Here is a 19,471-nt window from a genome sequence, read left to right as displayed (position 1 = left end):
TATAAAAAAGACTTGAAAATAAATTCATCTTTATAAAGTAAAATGTGGAGCACCGGTGTCATGTCAATCATGTGACTAGACTATTATCCAATCAGAATCTATCATTCACAAACCAGTATGTGCATCAAAATTTAGTACCCATCCCGATTCACGAAAGTTATTCAAGTGGGTTAAAGTGAGAACTTAGCCTTGAGCGTTAAGTTGAGGAAAATAACAGTGCATATTTAAATAAATGTTAGATAAAGCCTGATATCATTATTCGGTATCTGAGAGCCCCCCAAGCCAAGCATGTCATATACAACACAAGGAAATCTTTCTCAGGACTGTGATAATAGAATATTTATAAAAAGTAATGTACAGTAATTAAAATCATGACCCATGTAACAAATCAAACCCTTATCTGGTTCAAGAGGGAATGTCCTAGTGCTAAAGGAAGTTAAAACTTGCAAATGACCAAGAAGTTATTTGTCGTTCATCCCGGAAGTTAAACCATCCTCCGTCTTGTAAAATGACAATTAAAATGTTGATAAAAGCTTGTGTTCTGATTGTTGTGGAACTTTTATACTTTTCTGTGGCACAGAAATCCGAATGTCAGAATGGGTATGTAGCTTAAAAATGTTTATAGTAGCATTATTAACAAGTATAATTATATATATATATATATATATATATATATATATATATATATATATATATATATATATATATATATATATATATATATATATATATATATTCAAACCTCGTTAACTCGAACTCGATGGGACCGAGAAAAAACTTCGAGATATCCGAGGATTCGAGATATCATCAGGGTTGGCAAAAAACCGGGAAATACTCATATTTCCCAGGAAGGTGGGAAATACTGGTAATTACCGGGAATTACTGGTATTTCCCGGGAAATACTGGGAAAAAAGAAATACCTATGTATTTCATAATTTTAATTATATTTGTGGGGGGTATTGACATGTAGAACACCTTATTGGCTAAGATATCTACCTGGTATCACTGTCTCTGATTTGAAAATTTCTGGTGTCCAAGTAATTCTTTCAATATAATCATAACACAGTATATTCATATACCAGTCATAAGTGTCATTTGTTTTATTTGATTCATGTTTGAGTCAGATATAATCAGTCTATAAACTTCCATTTAATGAACCCAAAGATCCCTATTGGGTTTTTATGTAACCAAAGAAGGTTCTAAGAACATTGTTAAATGTAGAGTGTGGTGTAAATATCAAACCTAAGAAGAGGCTTTTCAGTTCTACTCAAGGTAATTATATCTCAAACAGGAGCACAAAACTGTCCAGAGCAATTTGTTAAAACAACATGATAATCATTGATTATAATAACTACAGTGTTTATAGAAAAATTAAAACAAGTGTGTTTTGTTCTTGGGTTTATAATTAATAAACTTGATAATTTTACAAAACTGAAAAGAAACTTGAATTGGAAAACTTCTATTTTGTTTTTTAATATACAGCCAAGGAAATGTGAACAGCTTCAGAATGCATCCTTATGGGTGGAGGACCTGGATTCTGAATAATTATGTTAAATTGCAGTTTGAGACATATTCAATATTATTCATTATCCATTTTTATATTTATTTTATTTCTGAATTTTGTATAAAATTGAATGAATTAAAGAAATAAAAAGTTTAACAATGTAGTATTTCCCAGTATTTCCCAATATTTCCCAGTTTAGAGAAAATTTGTAGTATTTCCCGGGACGGGAAATACCGGTATTTACCACTGGTAATTCCCACTACTGGTATTTCCCGGCCAACCCTGGATATCATAGGTAAAATGCTTAAAGAATAAGTGGTTGGGACTTCCAAACAACTTCGACATATCCATGGTATTCGAGATATCAGTGTTCGAGATATCAAAGTTCAACATGTATATAAGAAACTCAATAAAGGTGATGTCTTAATATTTTGATATTTTATTTTATTGTTACAGTGTGTATATAGCTTAAAAACAGTAAAGGAAATTTTTCAAAAGCTTAACATATTCCAAAAATCAAAATTTGTTCTAAATTTTAAAAAAAATATTCTTTTGTCAAAATCCTGCCAAGGGAAATACGCTTTCCCTCTGTTGTGTGTGTGTGTGTGTGTGTGTGTTTAAAGATAGAGTGAAGGGGTTATTATTCTCTTATGTTTTACATATACATGTATATATATGATTCTGCTCTGGAAAAAAAAGCAAAAACCTTTAGAGGCGGAAGTCATTTACAAACTGCAATGTATGGTTTCTATTACGTTACCAGGTTATTTAAAAATTGACAAAGGAGTATTAGATATACCTGATCAATACATAAGGCCCAGGGCGGGTGTGACCGGTCAACTGGGGATGCTTACTCCTCCTAGGCACCTGATTCCACCCCTGCATGGTGTTTCCAGGTCCGTCTATTTGTCCTGTTCACGATTCATTTTGTTTACCGGATTTTTGAGATTAATCAGTGTTCGTTAATTTTACCTTTCATATAGCATGTCAAACGTTGCAAAATTTTACAATGCAAATGGAAAAGATCGAATACTGCAACGTTTGACTTGCAATACTTTTACATGAGAAAAGTCTTGCACAAAAATTGTCACTTTTTTTTCGATAATGACGTCATTTTTGTCCGAAAGCCAGGCAATGTATGATATTTTCTGAATTTGGTATATTGTTGAACGAACTGACAGAGTAAACAATAGGTGCTTTTTTCCCAGAAAAGATAAAGCAGCACTTTTCTTTCCAAAGAATGAGGGCGCTTTTGATTGATTCGACAGGAATCTGGGCGCACTTGAAAAGCATTCATGCGACTCAGATTAATTTAGCATTCTATTTAAAATTCGGGTTCTTGTGATAAATGAAGGGGAAATATTTTCCCGTTATTGTGTTTTAAATTTCTCAAATATGCCTTGAAATATGGTAAGATGAATTATGTGGTACAAAATATTACATTTTTACACACGTTTTTCATAAATTTGCTATCTCTGGGCCGTCGCTCCATGACTTTGAAAATTATTTGTGTGCATTTTAACTCAAAGAAATAATGGAGAGACAACCCCGAGACCATAAAAAATAATATTGTGGAAATGCTCTGCTTCATTATTGTTTTAAAACCATATTACTGTATGTTCAGCGACGATAGCACGGTGGTATACGTTACTTGTCCTTGACGTTGAGGAATCGGTATGTGTAGGTTCCATCCTCGTTTGGTGCGTTTATTTAAGGAAAAAACCCAAAACAAACAAACAGTCTAGTCTTTTGTCAGTTTGATTCTATTTTCAATTTTTTAAAGAATTTTAAATTAAAGTTAAAATTTGATTCTGTTGCACCGAGATCAAAAGCAATTACTAGTAAATCCTACCCACTAGAATTTTAAAACATTCGTATTTTACTATACCTTCAATTTGATAGCTGTTACATATATTATCGTAATGTAAATATAAGCAGACCTAAATCTCATATTTTTTGACAATTCATTCAATGTAATCTTATCTGCGTTGCTTTAGTAAACTCTGCCCAGCTGTGGTCAGCCGACCATTGACTTGGACATTTAAACTTTGAATGATTCGATCATTTGATTTCTGTAGATTACACGCCAAATACTCCCACCTTTTTTTTCTGTCTGTGAAAATTAAAATACATGTATAGAGCAAAAATAACTTACAAAGTAATTACATCTTTGTAACTAGTACAGTTAAACCTGTCTCAAATTAGTCTTACCCGAAAAATCAAAATAAATCACTAAGGAAAAAAGGGAAGGAAATAAGAGGTCCCCCAAATGCACAGATGTTTTCACGATTAGATCAATCTCCCATTGGGAATATCTGCAATTACAAAAAAAAAAAAAAAAAAAAAAAGTTAATTTTAACGTACTCTATGGTTGGTGGCACGACACGTTCTATCCATTCTAAACGTAATATTAAAAGTTTAAGAAAATAAGGCTGTTATCTTCATGAAACACTTTTCACATGCTCACTATTTTATTTTTACAGGAACGTGACCGTTTGTTGCACTGGATTTGTATCGAATTCAACGAAGGGACTAACATGCAAACGTCAGTAACAGGAAATTTCATAACAAATGCACAGTTTAAAAAAAAGTGGATTTAAGCCCATTTGACTACCATTTGGGGACACTTTTTAAGAATATCATTACTGAAAATAAATTTTTATTGAATCTTGACAACATTTAAACAAACTCGACCATCTACAAGTTTCTTGAAAATACGAGTAAACAATACGCCAAATGACCAGTAAATTAGTAAAACAATTACATGTACATATTTGATATATTATGTAAAAAAAAATGTAGACCTTTTTATTTCATTATATTTAAATTAATTTTATTTATTTTTATACTTTTTATTCAGCTTGCACTAATTTCCAGTATGGAGCCAACTGTACCTTGAAATGCGCATGTGACCAGAGTAAATCACTCAGCTGTGACAATATCAATGGAGCGTGTCGATGTAAGGACGGGTATACTGGTTCCACCTGTAGTCAAGGTCAGATCACCCAGACAATATTCAGTATATTATTGTCCTCCGCTTTCACAAAAACTTTAACCTTGGTCATAACTTTTGAATGAGAAAAGGTAGGATTTTCATATTTCACATGTACATTACCTGTGAGAAGACCTTTCCAAATATCTTATGTTTTTTGACCCCGTGACCTGGACCAAGAACTTTGACCTACTTAAAAAAAATAACATTACTTTTACCTAAGTCATAACTTTTAAATGAGAAGAGATAGGGCTTGAAGCCGCTTCTATATTTCACATGTAATTTTCTGTGACAAGACCTTTCTAAATGTACTATATGATTTTTGACTTTGTGACCTTGACCTTGAAGTTTGACCTTTTCAAAATTTTAACATTGGTTTAAACGTTTGAATGAGAGAGGATAGAGCATTCATATTTCACATGTGTATTACATTTCACAGGAGTTTTGCAAATATGCCTTATTTTTTTTTTATTTTATAAACCTTGACCTTGAAGTTTGACCTGATTTAAAAAAGTAGCATTGGTGATATCTTTTAAATGAGAGAAAATAGGGCGTTTATATTTCACAAGTGCATTACCTGAGACAAGAAGTCTCAAAATGAAATGTGCTATGATATTTGACCATGTGACCCTGACCTTGAAGTTTAACCTAATTTTTAAAAAAAATTATCATTGCTGCTAGATTTTGAAGGAGAGAAGAGAGGCCATTCATATTTGACATGTGCATTACCAGTGCCAAGACTTTCCAAATGTACTGTGATTTTTAACCCCATGACCTTTACCTTGAAATTTGACCAAATTTTCGAAAAAATTGACATTGGTGATAACTTTTGAATGAGAGAAAATAGGGTATTTATATTTGACATGTGCTTTATCCTAATGTACTCTGGTTTTTGACCTCGTGACCTTGACCTTAGAGTTTAACCTACAGTCTTCATCTTTTTTACATTGGCAAAAACTTTTGAATGAAAGAATATATAGGGCTTTCATATTTTTTATATGTGCATTATCTATGACAACAGCTTTCAGAAAGGTACTTTATATCATTTTTGAATTCATTACCTTAACCTAGAAGTTTGAAGGACACACAAACAAGACAGTTACAATATGCCATAAATAATTGCATCCCTACCACTAAGACATCAAAAGCGGGGGACCACAATTCTTTGAATTTGCTTGTTGTTGCCTTTGTCCGTCCCTCCGCCCGGATGTCACACTTTCTACTCCCCAGATATCCTCCTACACATGCACATTTTAATGATCCCTTTGAATATGACTGGCTTTGAATAACTGAAGAAATGCAGTATCAATTGGTAATTTCGGGGCAATATGCTGTTCTAAGAGGGTGTGGTTTCTAATTTAGGATTTTCATGAAATCTCCTTCTTTGAGGAAAAGACCTCCTTTGCGTGTAATGTTATGTAGAAGTTCAGCAAGTTTTTTGGAATTTAGGCTTCTGTCTCATAAGCTCCAAATGACATTTAAGGCGGATGTTTCTTAAAAAGACTTCTTATTGCAGCACGATTAAGATTCTTTTTTTAATTATGATATATATTGCAAATACATGTACATCCAAACCATTTTTTTTATCTGGTAGTCTAATAAAGCTCCTGCTATAGTGTCTGTGACAAGAAATATAGTAAAAAACCTCATTAGTCAAACTCTCTTTCATTATATCTAGAGTGTTCGTCAGGGACCTTTGGAGCAGGGTGCAAGTCAAGCTGCACTTGCGTAGCGGGGCAGTTCAAGTCATGTCACCACATAACAGGAGCGTGCACGTGCTCGCCAGGTTACACAGGATCCACATGCGCACAAAGTAAGCTACAGGAATTTTATTTTCAACTTCGAATACTGTGCATTATAAATCGCACTGAGTTTCAAAGATAATTGAGGAAAAGCTTTACAAAGACACCCTCTCACTTTGCTCGAAACTTTCCTTTTTTTAATTGTTGATTAGTGAACCATGTCATAGAAAATTTCGAATAACATCACACGAGGCTTCCCAAGAATAGTGCGATACTTTTTAAAGTTGCTGCAAAATCTGATAGGAAGCGTCGAGGAGAAAATTTTAGTTTGTACCAAAATACAGAGGACACCTCACGCATGCTTCGAGAACATTGTTGCTGTTTTTTGAGGTCAATACCATGATTTAGCCACCCGAAAAGTACAATATTTACCTAGCCCTTTAAAAACAGCAATAATTGTTTTTAATATATGATACAATATTTAATTGAGACAAAACTCCCGTTTTAGCGCACAATGTGCTCGTTATTTATTGCCTGTCTCCAGAAACGTCAGACAGGATAAAGGATAATCTTTTTCAATGGTGCGAAACTATAGGTTGAAAGCCACAGGCACTTGTTTCGTCGTATACGGGGCACCCTCTACTTATTTTTAGCACAAGGTACCTAACTCAATTTCAGGCACCTCCACTTCAAGCTCGTATTTTGTCTATATATCAATCATTAACCTACTTTAAAATGACATCTTTCGCTTCGAAAGACTTTTTCTTGTTAATTAAATCGTTTCAGACGTCTCTGATCGAGCTTCTTTCTTGTAAACCACTCATTTCTTCCTCGAATATTACCTCGATACAAAATATGACTTTGAATGAGATACAAAAGCTTCCGGTTGGGGTTATAAACGAAGGATAAAACCAGAGACCTCGGAATGGAATACTCGGAAGTCTTTGGTTTTATCCTACTCCATACAGTGTCAATTCTCCGGGACTACTTTCCCTATTCCAAACAGTGTCAATTCTCCGGGACTACTTTCCCTACGAATAATGCTAATAATAATGATATGGAGTTGTAGCGTAACTTAATACTGAGCTGTCTGGAGCTTGACCATTAACATCTAACAAATGTTTGGTTGAAAGTGTTCACAATTTCTAGCTGTCGTTGGATGACAGTTCACGTTCTCAAGGCATTAAAAGAGTATAAGTTAACATATTCATGCAATCGCATCACAATTGCTTCCCTTGTTTTACAGTTTACAGATAACTGACCAAAATGTGGTAACTATTTTAGTATTTATTAGAATAATATCATTTTATTACAGAGTGTTCACCTTTCACGTTTGGAGACGGGTGTAAGTCGTGCACGTGTCTTAAGAACCAAACCAGCACGTGTAACTTTGTCAGTGGGTCATGCACGTGTTTACCTGGATACAACGGAACAAACTGTGAAAAAAGTAAGTCCGTAGTGTTTTCATAAAAAGTAAAAATTGATTTTTTAAAAATTAAAAATAAGATTTTGTTGGTTTTCAAACGCTTTAATTTTTCCTAAATCTATTGTAAGCGTTTTGTATAGGATTTGAATTATGTTGAACATTAAGGTTGCCCAACCAACACGTATGGTCTTCGGTGTGCAAAGACATGCACATGTGATGATAAAAATTCTGCCTCCCCTTGTAGTAATGTGGATGGATCCTGCAACTGCAGGTTAGGATACGACCCTAAGGCGGATTGTTCGAGGGGTAAGTGGTGAGGGAGGGGAGAGGTTGGGGAGGGGGGGGGGGAGTCATGTTCTTTTTGTGATGGTGCAAATAAGAGATTTTCAAGAGTAAGTTTTGTATTTCAAGGTAAGTAGATTAAGATATTCAATTCAGTAGTGGTATTTCATTGGTAAGATTATTGTCTGTAGGTCTACAAACGTAAAAATCATGTGCAAGTACCTCGAATAGTGCTACAGTTTGCACAGGATTGGCTTAAGTTGCTTTATGTGCATGTTCAAATTGTATTAATTTTTCTTCAAATTCAAGGTGACTTGAGCAAGCATGATAATTTGTTAATTGTTGAGTTTTTTTATGTAGCAATATACCTTTATCAACTTTATAGGGTGTTTATGTCTCAGTTGATTCGATACGCAAGAGCATGTTCTACGTACGAACATTTCCTAAAACGAAACAAGCTTCGTATTTTAACAAGCTGATGATTCCTGGGTATCTACATGTACAATATCCTTGTTTGTAAATAGAATCTGTTGTTAGGTCGAATGTTGACCTGTTGTTAGGTCGAATATTGACCTGTTGTTAGGTCGAATGTTGACTGACGTCTTTCAAACATATTGTTAGGCCATTATTTTGTTACTGACTTTATTATGGAGTTCTCCGTTTACCCGATCATGATGAAGAGCACGGAGAGAGGCGGTCAAAAGGAATTGCTTACTTGTCCATGGCACCTGATCCCATCTCTTTGATTTTGCTCTGCTCACAATTTGCATTGTTTCAATAGACTTTTGAGCATGATTATTGTTCGTTATCTTCATATGTCATTGTTTCGTACAATTACGGCGTCAAATAATGTGTGCAAATAATTTGTTTTAAAAAGGTTGAGAGTTCTACTCTTCTTTAAAAAAATACGAATACGTGTCGAAAATTTAATTAATTTATCGCGCAATGGTATGTAGGTAATTCTTTCTGTCAATTGCAGAGTGTGCTTTCCCTAACTATGGATCTGGGTGCAGTTTGCGTTGTAAATGTACTACGGGTCACGCCAGTAGCTGCAGTGCCTTTACTGGCGAGTGTGTATGCCGTCCAGGCTATGAACCACCTTCGTGTCAAGATGGTAGGTCACAGAAGTATGTAAAAGCCGTAAAATATTTACTCATTCATCTATGATAAACGATTTTTTTTATATTTGTGAACTGTTTTAAGCAATTTTGGCAACATTCCCATGCGCAGGGTAATATTTATAAAATTAATCCATACACAAGCAGTTGTCCTAAATCTAGTTCACTAACAATAATTAAATTGTGAAATAAATTGAAAATATAAATCGAAGTCCTCATAAAATGGGTTCATAATTCACGAGTAGTTATTCAAAGATTAAGTACCACACATATATTGCAATGAAGAAAATTCATTCTTAAGGACTATTAATATTGTACACACGTACACGTACAAATTGACATATAGAAAATCTTCTCATCGATCCAAGAATCTTCCTTACTTTACTCAACATCTCGGTAGGATGGTCAAACTTTGAATTTTTGACCTACCCCAACACAGATTTCATTTTTAAGAAGCATTCTTAAAAAAATCGTGAATGCTGCTTTATATCTTGTTCTTAAAATAAAATGAGTTTTCATCAAAAAAAAATATTTTAAACATTGCTGTGTCGTCATTCCTTTGTTCTTGCAGTTCTAAAAATTTACGTTTGGCAGTCCGATATTAGTGAGCACAATGACATGCACAAGGCTGTGTCAGATCCCCTGTAATTATGTAAGATCTAAATGCAAAATAAGTTTAAGAACCCGGGGGGTAGATTGGAAAATATCTGCAAAATTACCCATGGCAAAATCATAAAGGAGATGGACGAACAAGGAGTGAAGAATGCCTATAATCAAATGTATAAAAGCAGTTGTTCCGTGGCTCCATGAGTTTGTAAACCAAATCTTATAACTCATAGTTAGAAGACTCTCCACTAATTAATTTAAACAAAAGTTTTATAGTATACTGTAATATAGAATAGAATAAAATTTATTTGCCAATCATGGTCCCACTGGGGGCATAACATAGATACAAGTATAATTTGTAAACGCTCAAGGGGACAAGAAAATACATAAACATACAGCAATACAAAACATAAAATAATGTTGAGTCTATAGGCAATACAGAGGTGATGAGTAATTTGAATTATCTCCCTTACACCAGGAAGCTTTACATGTATATGGCATTACATTGAGTCCCTTTATTCCTTAATAAAAAAGGTTGGAAATAGAATATGCCTAGAATTAAGGAATAAAAGATAGTTGATTGACCATGCTCTAAAGTGGAGAAATACATGAATCCCCAGCCGTTGCGCAGAAAATCTTGCGCCGTAAATTGCATCATATCTGTAGCGTTATGGTCAAAGTCTAAAATATAAAACCATATTAACGCTACAGTTCTGTAGCTAGTCGAGAAATACAAGTTACGTTTACAAATGAGTATGACTTTAAAAAAAAAAACAGAGGTACAAGTAAAACAAAATTTTATTTGACATACAGATAACATTGATATGGATTAACTACTTATATTGACATACGGATGACATTGATTTGGATTAACTGGCATATCCTAGAGCACTGTCCCTTGATATCTTTTGTAGTTTATGGTCAAAGACTAAAATGTAAATTAAACCATAACGCTACAGTTCTGCAGCTATTCCTCGACATATTCTCTCATGTTCTGTCTCTGAATAGCTGCTTTCTAATTCAAGTGTCCTAGAATTTAAAGCCAAATGTTTTTTTTTTCCAGATTGTAGCGGGTACACCTATGGACAAAATTGTTCCTCCAACTGCACATGCAAGTCGGAAAATACACGGAGTTGTGACCCTAAATCTGGAATGTGCACGTGCCTGCCGGGTTTTACAGGAGAAAACTGCCAGTTGGGTAAGACTTGACTTTACAGGTTTCTAGTATAAGGTTAAAAGGTAAACTGTTTCCCGATATCTATAAACAGGTATATCCAATAAATCAACCGCAAGAAATTAAATGGATTTTCATTGCAGAGTGCCCTGATGGAACGTTCGGGGATAAGTGTATGAGCACGTGCAGGTGTAACGAGAACCAGTTTAGGACCTGCCGGAAGTCGGACGGACTGTGTATTTGTAAACTCGGATACAAAGGCACAAACTGTTCCACAGGTGGGATAAAATTTTATATTATGTTGATGTAATGTGCTATTGAAGTTAATACCTTAGAATATTAATACTTTCGTGCAGAATGTGATGATGACCACTTTGGATCAGAGTGTTTAGGGCAGTGTCAGTGTCACATGAATAATACCATTCACTGTGACAAAAAATCAGGAGCGTGCACATGCAAAAGTGGGTACGAGTCGGATGACTGCACTGTGGAAGGTTAGTTTAGCTGTTCTGTAAAATCTTGTTACACTATAGAATTTGAGCATTCATTTAGAAAGTACATTGGCCTTATGTACAAAATTAAAGATATATTTCCATTTGAGTGACTTACTGTCTGTTCCATCAATCTGGCATTAATATTTCGAAAGAAACAAAGACTTTTTTTTGGAAAAATTACTTTTTAGAAGGATTGAGCTTTAATGGAAAAAGTAAAAACCATTATAAAATTAGGTGAGGAATTTGTCAGATGGTCCCTCAGACTAGGCAAATTTGAAGGCGGTTCTAATTTTCTCGGAGAATAGAGCTTTAGTCTGCTTAAAAATCCGAGCAAAGATCTAGAACCAATGCATTATAATATCTATTCAACTTTCAAATTTTGTTTTGAGGGGTATGTAGAAGGTATGTGTAAATGCAGAGATTTCGTATACATTGTAAATAAAACATTTTAAATAAGTGATAGTACGCAAGTAAATCGCATTTTTATTTTGATGCATTTAAAAGGTCAAATTTTGTTATACATGTATATGTAAATAAAACATAGTTTATGCTTGTATTTTTAAAGTGGTGGTTCCACAGCCAGTTTCGTCGTCTCCGGTGGTTTCTATTGTTATTGGGCTGGTTGTCGGGGTAGTTGTGATTGCGTCAGCAGTAGGCGTGGTACTTTTTGTTATTACGTCTAAAAGGAAAAGGTAAAATGCGTTATTCACATTAAATGCCGAGTCCTATAGCTGTATTATATATCAAGATCATCATATAGTTAAACATAAATAAAATCCACTATCTTTTTTCTCCTCATGCAGATAGACCTGCAAAAGTTCAGTTTATCAGTATTTTCGAAATTCATACATCAGCATGCCTTACATTAAAGGGGCAAAGGCACAGTTTGAAGTTTATATCATTCAAAATTTTCAGTAGAATTTCCTGACTAGCTTGAGTGTTGCGAGAGCGTTTCAGATCTATTTTTAGTAAAAATGTGTTCAGAAACTTTCTTTACACTGAAAATCACAGGCACTTTTTCGTATGTATGGCAACCCCTACTTATTGTTTCGTATGCAGGGCAACCCCTTCTTATTTTTACCACAAGGTACCTAACTCAATTTCAGGCACCCCCACTTCAAGCCAATATTTTATTAATTTATTAATCATTTACCTACTTTAATGAGGCATAGTTCGCTTCCGGAGACTTTTTTCTTATATTGTTCCAGACGTCTTTAGTCAAGTCTCTTCATTGTAGACAACTCATTTATGTCTCGAAAATTACCTCACGACATTTTAAGACTTTAGATGGGATACAGCGACTTCCGGTTGATTCAATATGTCTTCTAATGTTCTAATGTTTGATGTCAGAAGCAAATTAATAATAATAATGATAATGATAATAATAATAATATGAAAAAAGTTATTTAAGATTAATGAATCAGTACATGTATGAAAAAATCAGCAAATCGATATTCTACCATTTTGCAACAAAAGCCTTTACTTTGGTGCTTTTAAAAGTACTCTCAATCAAGGGACTTTTTTGCGATTTTGAAACAAGTTATTAAAGCAGTATTGTTTCTCTGAGTCAGAATGGTAACATTTATTCAACGAGAAGCATCGACAGAGTGTATGAAAGATCATGTTAAATGGTGCATTTTGCTAATGAGTACAACGTTAAACATATCTAGATATAGAAATTGACTTAAAAATCAGTATCTATTTTTTTTTTATTTATTTAGACTCGTCAAGAACATTCTCAAAGGTATGTCTTTGTATATATATTTGGGTCTGTCCATCTGTCTGTTTGTCTGTCTGTATGTAATACTTCAGTTTCCAAACAATATCTCAAAAAGCCTTTGCTGTTGCAATGAAATTTTAATTACTCCCTATTGCTTAAAAAGATCCCTATTGATTTGAGGTCAAAAAAAGTCAAAGGTCAAGGACATAAATTCATATATTGCAAAAACATTGATGATAATTTTAGTTTTCTTTGAATTTTACTGAATGAACTTTTTCATTTTGAGGTGAAAAGGTCATAGGTCAAAGTCAGAAATTCATACATTATGTCTGTGTGAAACACTTTCGTTTCCGGACGATATCTTAAACAGCCTTTGAGATTTTGCGATGAATTTTTATAACCCCCTATATATATCATAACTTTTAGTGACTTAAAAAGACCCTTCTGATTTTTTAAGTCAATAGGTCAAGGTCAGAAATTCATACAACCCAAAAACAACCAGAAGTCTCTGATGAGACTGTAGCTCTACTGGTCTGTACGTATAACAAAATAGCACTTGGATTTGAAACTTTGCAACATGCATTAATAAATAGAATTATGTATCTTAATTAGGGATGTCAACGAATATTCGAGTACTCGACTATCGTTCGATCATATACCGACTACCGACTAAAACTTTTTTAGACGGTTATTCGTTAAAAATTTGCTACTTAATAGTAAACTTAAATTCGAGGTTTAAAAAAAATGGATCTGCTCAGTTGATTTATTAACGTACACGTATCAGTGTTCAGTGTCCTCGTGAGTAAAACCCAGGAAAAGGCTTAACCGGTCTTCACTAATTTTTCAAAGGATTTTTTTTTTGTTCGGCAGACATGCATTGTCATACTTTAAAAGATGTCAGATCCAAATTGTAAAGTTTCAACCTGCAATTCTGTAAGATCTCGTATAATGCATATTAATTAATGAAGAATAATTAAACAGCTATTACATATTTGTAAATACATGTACATGTAAATTGGGGAAGAGTTATGAGCGTGATTAATATCATCAATTATAAAGTTGTATTGATTGTTTGCAAAAGAATCTCATAATAAAATTCATCGTAAGCTATCTTTGTTTTTATAAGAGTTACGCTTTAATTGTTTAACAATCACGGGTCACTGACAAGACAAATCCAAATGGGTTCAGGTAAGAAATCAGTAACGGGTACATGTACTAGCATCATGAAAAGAAAGGATCAATGCGAGCATTTGATATTCTGTATATTGATAAAATATGCAGTAAAAATATTATATTTGAAGTCAAATACATTGGATACATATATTTATTACTATATAAATGTTAACGATTCAATAATTTGTTGTATAATGGTGATAGCGTAGATTAAATATTGTATATGTTAGCAGTGGGTTAAAGACAATTAGGAAAAATGACATGAAAATTAATTCAAATTTCAACGAGTACTCGACTATCGTTCGACTAAAGCCTCCGACTATTCGACTAAGCTGTCCGAGTAAAATTGACATCCCTAATCTTAATGTAGTCTACTTCTGTACCACGTTATATTGAAATCAAACGAAAGCTATAGGAGGAGTAGTGTTTTGAAAGTATTTCACCGAAATTTCTATTTTAGTAACCATGACAACACCATTCACTGAAATCAAAAACCGAAATACATATTATGTATCGTAGTGTATTCTAAATGTGTGCCAAATTAGATTGAAATCAGACCAAAACTGTAGGAGGAGTAACGTTTTAAAGGGATTTCACAGAAATTTCTATTTTTAGTAACCATGGCAACATTGTTCATTGAAAGAAAAAACCGATGCATTAAATTATGTATCTTAGTATAGTCTTCTTGTATGCCAAATTATATTAAAAGCAGACCAAAATTGTAGCAGGAGTAGCGTTTTAAAGCAATTTCACAGTAATTTCTATTTTTGGTAATCATGGCAACACCGTTCATCGAAATCAAAAACTGATGCACTAAATTACATATCTTAGTGTGTGTAGTCTACTTGCATGCCAAGTTATATTAAAATCAGACCAAAACTGTAAGAGGAGAAGTGTTTTTAAGGAATTTCACAGACATTTCTATTTTTAGTAACCATGGCAACACCGTTCATCGAAATGAAAAAACGATGCACTAAATTATGTATCAAAGTGAAGTCCACTTGTGTGCCAAGTTAGATTAAAATTAGACGACAACTGTAGGAGGAGTAGCGTTTTAAAGGAATTTCACAGAAATTTCTATTTTTAGTAACCATGGCAACACCGTTCATCGAAAATCAAAAACTGATGCACAAAATTATTTATCTTAGTGTAGTCTACTTGTGTGCCAAGTTATATTGAAATCAGATCAAAATTGTAGGAGGGGTAGCCTCTTACAGGAATTTCAAAGAAATTTTTATTATTAGTAACCATGGCAACACTGTTCATCGAAATCAAAAACCGATGCACTAAATTATGTATCTTAGTTTAGTCTGCTTGTGTGCCAAGTTATATTGAAATCAGAACAAAACTGTAGGAGGAGTAGCGTTTTAAAGGAATTTCACAGAAATTTCTATCTTTAGTAATCATGGCAACACCGTACATCGAAATCAAAAACCGATGCACTAAATTACAACTGTATGTATCATAGTGTAGTCTACTTGTGTGCCAAGTTATATTGAAATCAGACCAAAACTGTATGCGGAGTAGCATTTTGAAAAATTGTTTACAGACAGACAGCTAGACAGACGACGGACAGACAGACAGATGGACGGATGACGGACACCTTACTATCGCATAAGCTCTTCTGGTCTCTGACCAGTAGAGCTAAAAATGGTTTCCAGATGACAACTTTAGTTTTTTTCTATGAACTTTTATATCGCAACTCCCAATAACTTATTAATAAAAAAAAAATTATATCTGGCTTTAAATGGTTTCCTGGTGAATACTTAAGTTCTTTATTGAAGCTTTGCAATGAAATTTTAAACCTTCAGTAAATATGACTTTTAAAAAATGACCCCTATTGATTTTGAGGGTAAAAAGGTCAAAGACTAAGGTCACAAATTTTATATTGCATGTGTTTCAGGTGATAACTTTAGTTCTTTGTAAGATTTTGTATTGAGGTCATGAATTCCTTTTACTTAAAAAAGACCCTTATTGACTTTAAGGGTAAAAGCTGAAAGGTCAAGGTTGACCTTTCTTTATGCCCCACCATGAATATGGCTGGGGAATATATAGTTTGTCATGTCCGTCTTTCGTCCTTCAATCCTTCCTTCCGTCGCGCTTTACGTTTAGCTCAGTTTCAAAGAATCTGTTCAAAATATTTTTTTATCAAACTTCATATGCTCATAGATAATGATGGTTGCTATTCAACTGTATCAACATTTTTTGACCTTGACTTTTCCTTTGACCTTGACCTCACTTTTCTTGAATTAATGTTTAGCTCAGTTTTAAAGAAATCATTCAAGATAGTGTAAACAAGCTTCATATGATGATACACACTCATGTACGCTATTCAAATGCATCAACATTTTTTTTACATTGACCTTTCCTTTGACCTTGACCTCACTTCTTTTTTTTGAAATTGTGTTTAGCTCAATTTTAAGAACCATTCAAGATATTTCTATCAAACTTCATATACGAATACATACTGATGTAAGCTTTTCAACTGCATTGTTTTTTGACTCTAACCTTTCCTTTGACTTAACTTTTCTTAAACTAGTTTTAAGCTCAGTTTTGAATTAATTATATTTTCATTAAACTTAATATGCTGATACGTATAAGTGAGAGCTATTCAACTGCATCAAAAACTTTTGACCCTGAACTTTCCTTTGACTTTGACCTCGCTTTTTTTAATTTTTCATTTTGCTTAGTTTTAAAGAAAGCATTTAAGATATTTTTAAGTAAGCTTATGCACATTATGTATTATATACATAATTTGATGAGAATTTATCATCTATATCCATTTTTTTTTTCAATTTCAATTTTAAAGAAACTTTTCAAGATACTCTCATGAAACTGTACTAATATACCCTCGACGGTGCATTCATGTCCTATGGAGATATTTCTAGTTCTTTCTCTATCTGCATATTTTCCTTATATTCCACCCTCTTCTTTTTATCTTAATCGGGGAACACAAATTCTCTAAATAAGCTTGTTCATAGACTACTTATATTGAGTTTAAAAGTTAGACTGCACGTAAATATTTACTACTGAATTCAGTAACGCGAAAAATTGATGATGTCTAGCTAATTTATATTTCTGTCATTATTTTCAAAATATTATGTAAGGAAAATTCAGTTCCATAAAGAAATCCTGGAATGCAGTATTGATAATGAATGTTTGTACTTTATGATTGCAGCAGAATCTAACGGCATTTCCACCACAAATCAGACCTACACTCCTAGCGTAACGGAGGACCCTCTGTACGAAAATGCCTTTGGGAATAACGGAAATCAATCTGACGTCAACATTTACGATAATAACATCCGAAAAGAATCCGGCGTAGCACTTTATGGCAATGTTGCCGTCATAAATACGGCGGCTGAATCTCATGTTGTTGGGAATGAATATGAGAGTCTGGCGCTGAAGCCTTCATATAACGATGATAAGGACACAAATATGTACGAATCTTTGAGGAAAACAAGCGAGCCCGACACATCTTTGTACACAGGACTTAAAAACACAGAACAAATAGACAAAGTCGCTACAAAAAGAAAAGTATCAAAGGGAGTCTCGAAGAGAGGGAAACCGCTGGAGTAAAAAATTGGTTGCAATATAGAACTGTGTTATATTTCAATTTTGACATACCTTGTGTCATTGATTGACAATATTTTATTGCTGTGTGGATGAAATGAACATGTATGAAAAAGGTGAAGATTACGAACAGTGATCAATCAAAAAAAAAATCTATAAACCATACAAATCTGTAAAGAGGGCATAAAACACGGACCCCTGGAAATCCCAGAGGTCGGATCGGGTGTCTAGAAGGAGAAAGGATCCCCTGTTGATCGGTCACACCCGTCGTGAGCCCTATATATATTGATCAGGTAGGACGGAACATTCCGTAGTCAAATTAAGTATAAAAACAAAGGCCTAACAATTGGTATGAAACAAGTCAGCTAAAATACGACGCAACGATAGGTTATATTTGTTAATAAGGTCATTATAACGACCATAGAATTTAGGAAATTTTAGGGATTTTAAACGAGGTTGTTGAAGTCCCTGTAACATCAACTTATCTGTCAGTAGCTTGCCTTGGTTTAAAAATTGATCGTACTCGGAGCATGTTCTTGAGTATCGAATAAGTTGAAGATAAAAACACCATATGCAGGTGATAGCGGGATATTACTACATAAATAAGGTAATTTGACGTTGGAGAAGCTGAAGTCATTTCGTTTATCATACAATTTAGCTGTTAGTGGGTCCTTATCGTTTATAATCAGTAAAACATCCAAATATGAAACAGATGTGACAGATTATATGGTGTATTTTATTTCAAGTTCTCTGGGATATCGAGTCGACATATGAATGGAAGTTATCATTGTTAATTGATAATACATCTTCAATATATTTAAATGTCGAGTTGAAGGCCTATATGTCGAGTTGAAGGCCACCACAAGTGTTTTCTTCTCATGTAGAAGTTTTTGAATAAATTCTGCTTCATAGGAATATTAAAACAAGTCGACTAATACCAGTACGTATTAAAATACAGTTTGTTTACAGTGTTTTGTAGAAACAGTTTCAGGCTAGATTTTCCCAGATTGCCTCTATGTTTTTATGACTAAAATATCAGGAAAGAGGAACTCCTTATAAAGGATGCGGTCTTATCTGTAAGAAATGTTCCTCAATGAACGAAGTGGAGTTCCTGGATTTTATCAAATATGAAAATTTTAAGTCTTATTTAGTAAGAAATGCTCCTCAATGCACGAAGTGGAGTTCCTGAATTTTATCAAATATGAAAATTTTAAATCTTATCTAGTAAGAAATGCTCCTCAATGCATGAAGTGGAGTTCCTGAATTTTATCAAATATGAAAATTTTAAGTCTCATCTAGTAAGAAATGCTCCTCAATGCATGAAGTGGAGTTCCTGAATTTTATCAAATATGAAAATTTAAATCTTATCTAGTAAGAAATGCTCCTCAATGCACGAAGTGAAGTTCCTGAATTTTATCAAATATGAAAATTTAAATCTTATCTAATAAGAAATGCTCCTCAATGCACGAAGTGGAGTTCCTGAATTTTATTAAATATGAAAATTTTAAGTCTTATCTAGTAAGAAATGCTCCTCAATGCACGAAGTGGAGTTCCTGAATTTTATCAAATATGAAAATTTTAAATCTTATCTAGTAAGAAATGCTCCTCAATGCATGAAGTGGAGTTCCTGAATTTTATCAAATATGAAAATTTAAATCTTATCTAGT

At 33.6% G+C, this 19,471-nt stretch overlaps 1 protein-coding gene across 2 annotated transcripts; it reads left to right on the top strand.

Annotated features, from left to right (window-relative positions):
* Positions 1 to 425: 425 nt before the first annotated feature.
* LOC133186832 (protein draper-like) lies at positions 426 to 19,067 on the top strand. 2 transcript variants are annotated; one of them, XM_061322179.1, is made up of 13 exons: positions 426 to 600; positions 3,988 to 4,049; positions 4,365 to 4,499; positions 6,175 to 6,309; positions 7,554 to 7,685; positions 7,830 to 7,970; positions 8,926 to 9,060; positions 10,734 to 10,868; positions 10,988 to 11,122; positions 11,201 to 11,338; positions 11,904 to 12,030; positions 13,060 to 13,082; positions 17,413 to 19,067. In XM_061322179.1, the coding sequence occupies exons 1-13, from the start codon at positions 509 to 511 to the stop codon at positions 17,808 to 17,810; spliced, it is 1,788 nt and encodes a 595-aa protein (XP_061178163.1). In that variant the 5' UTR covers positions 426 to 508; the 3' UTR covers positions 17,811 to 19,067. The 2 variants fall into 2 exon arrangements, with proteins under 2 accessions (XP_061178163.1, XP_061178162.1); XM_061322178.1 differs by having other exon boundaries at positions 17,410 to 19,067.
* Positions 19,068 to 19,471: the final 404 nt, after the last annotated feature.

This window comes from Saccostrea echinata, unplaced genomic scaffold (genome assembly GCF_033153115.1).
Source record: "Saccostrea echinata isolate AGI-Se365-2 ecotype Australia unplaced genomic scaffold, CSIRO_AGI_Sech_v1 ptg000014l, whole genome shotgun sequence".
Lineage (NCBI taxonomy): Eukaryota > Metazoa > Mollusca > Bivalvia > Ostreida > Ostreidae > Saccostrea > Saccostrea echinata.
The sequence above is the reverse complement of the archived record's forward strand: the minus strand, read 5'-3'. Positions and strand labels throughout refer to the sequence as shown.

What these genes read in the sequence shown, in the direction of transcription:
- LOC133186832 (XM_061322178.1), top strand. Translation starts at nt 509, where the DNA reads ATGACAATTAAAATGTTGATAAAAGCTTGTGTTCTGATTGTTGTGGAA. An exon ending in AGGAGAAAACTGCCAGTTGG is followed by an intron (nt 10,869 to 10,987) that starts GTAAGACTTGAC and finishes TTTTCATTGCAG; the next exon opens with AGTGCCCTGATGGAACGTTC. An exon ending in ATTACGTCTAAAAGGAAAAG is followed by an intron (nt 12,031 to 13,059) that starts GTAAAATGCGTT and finishes TTATTTATTTAG; the next exon opens with ACTCGTCAAGAACATTCTCA.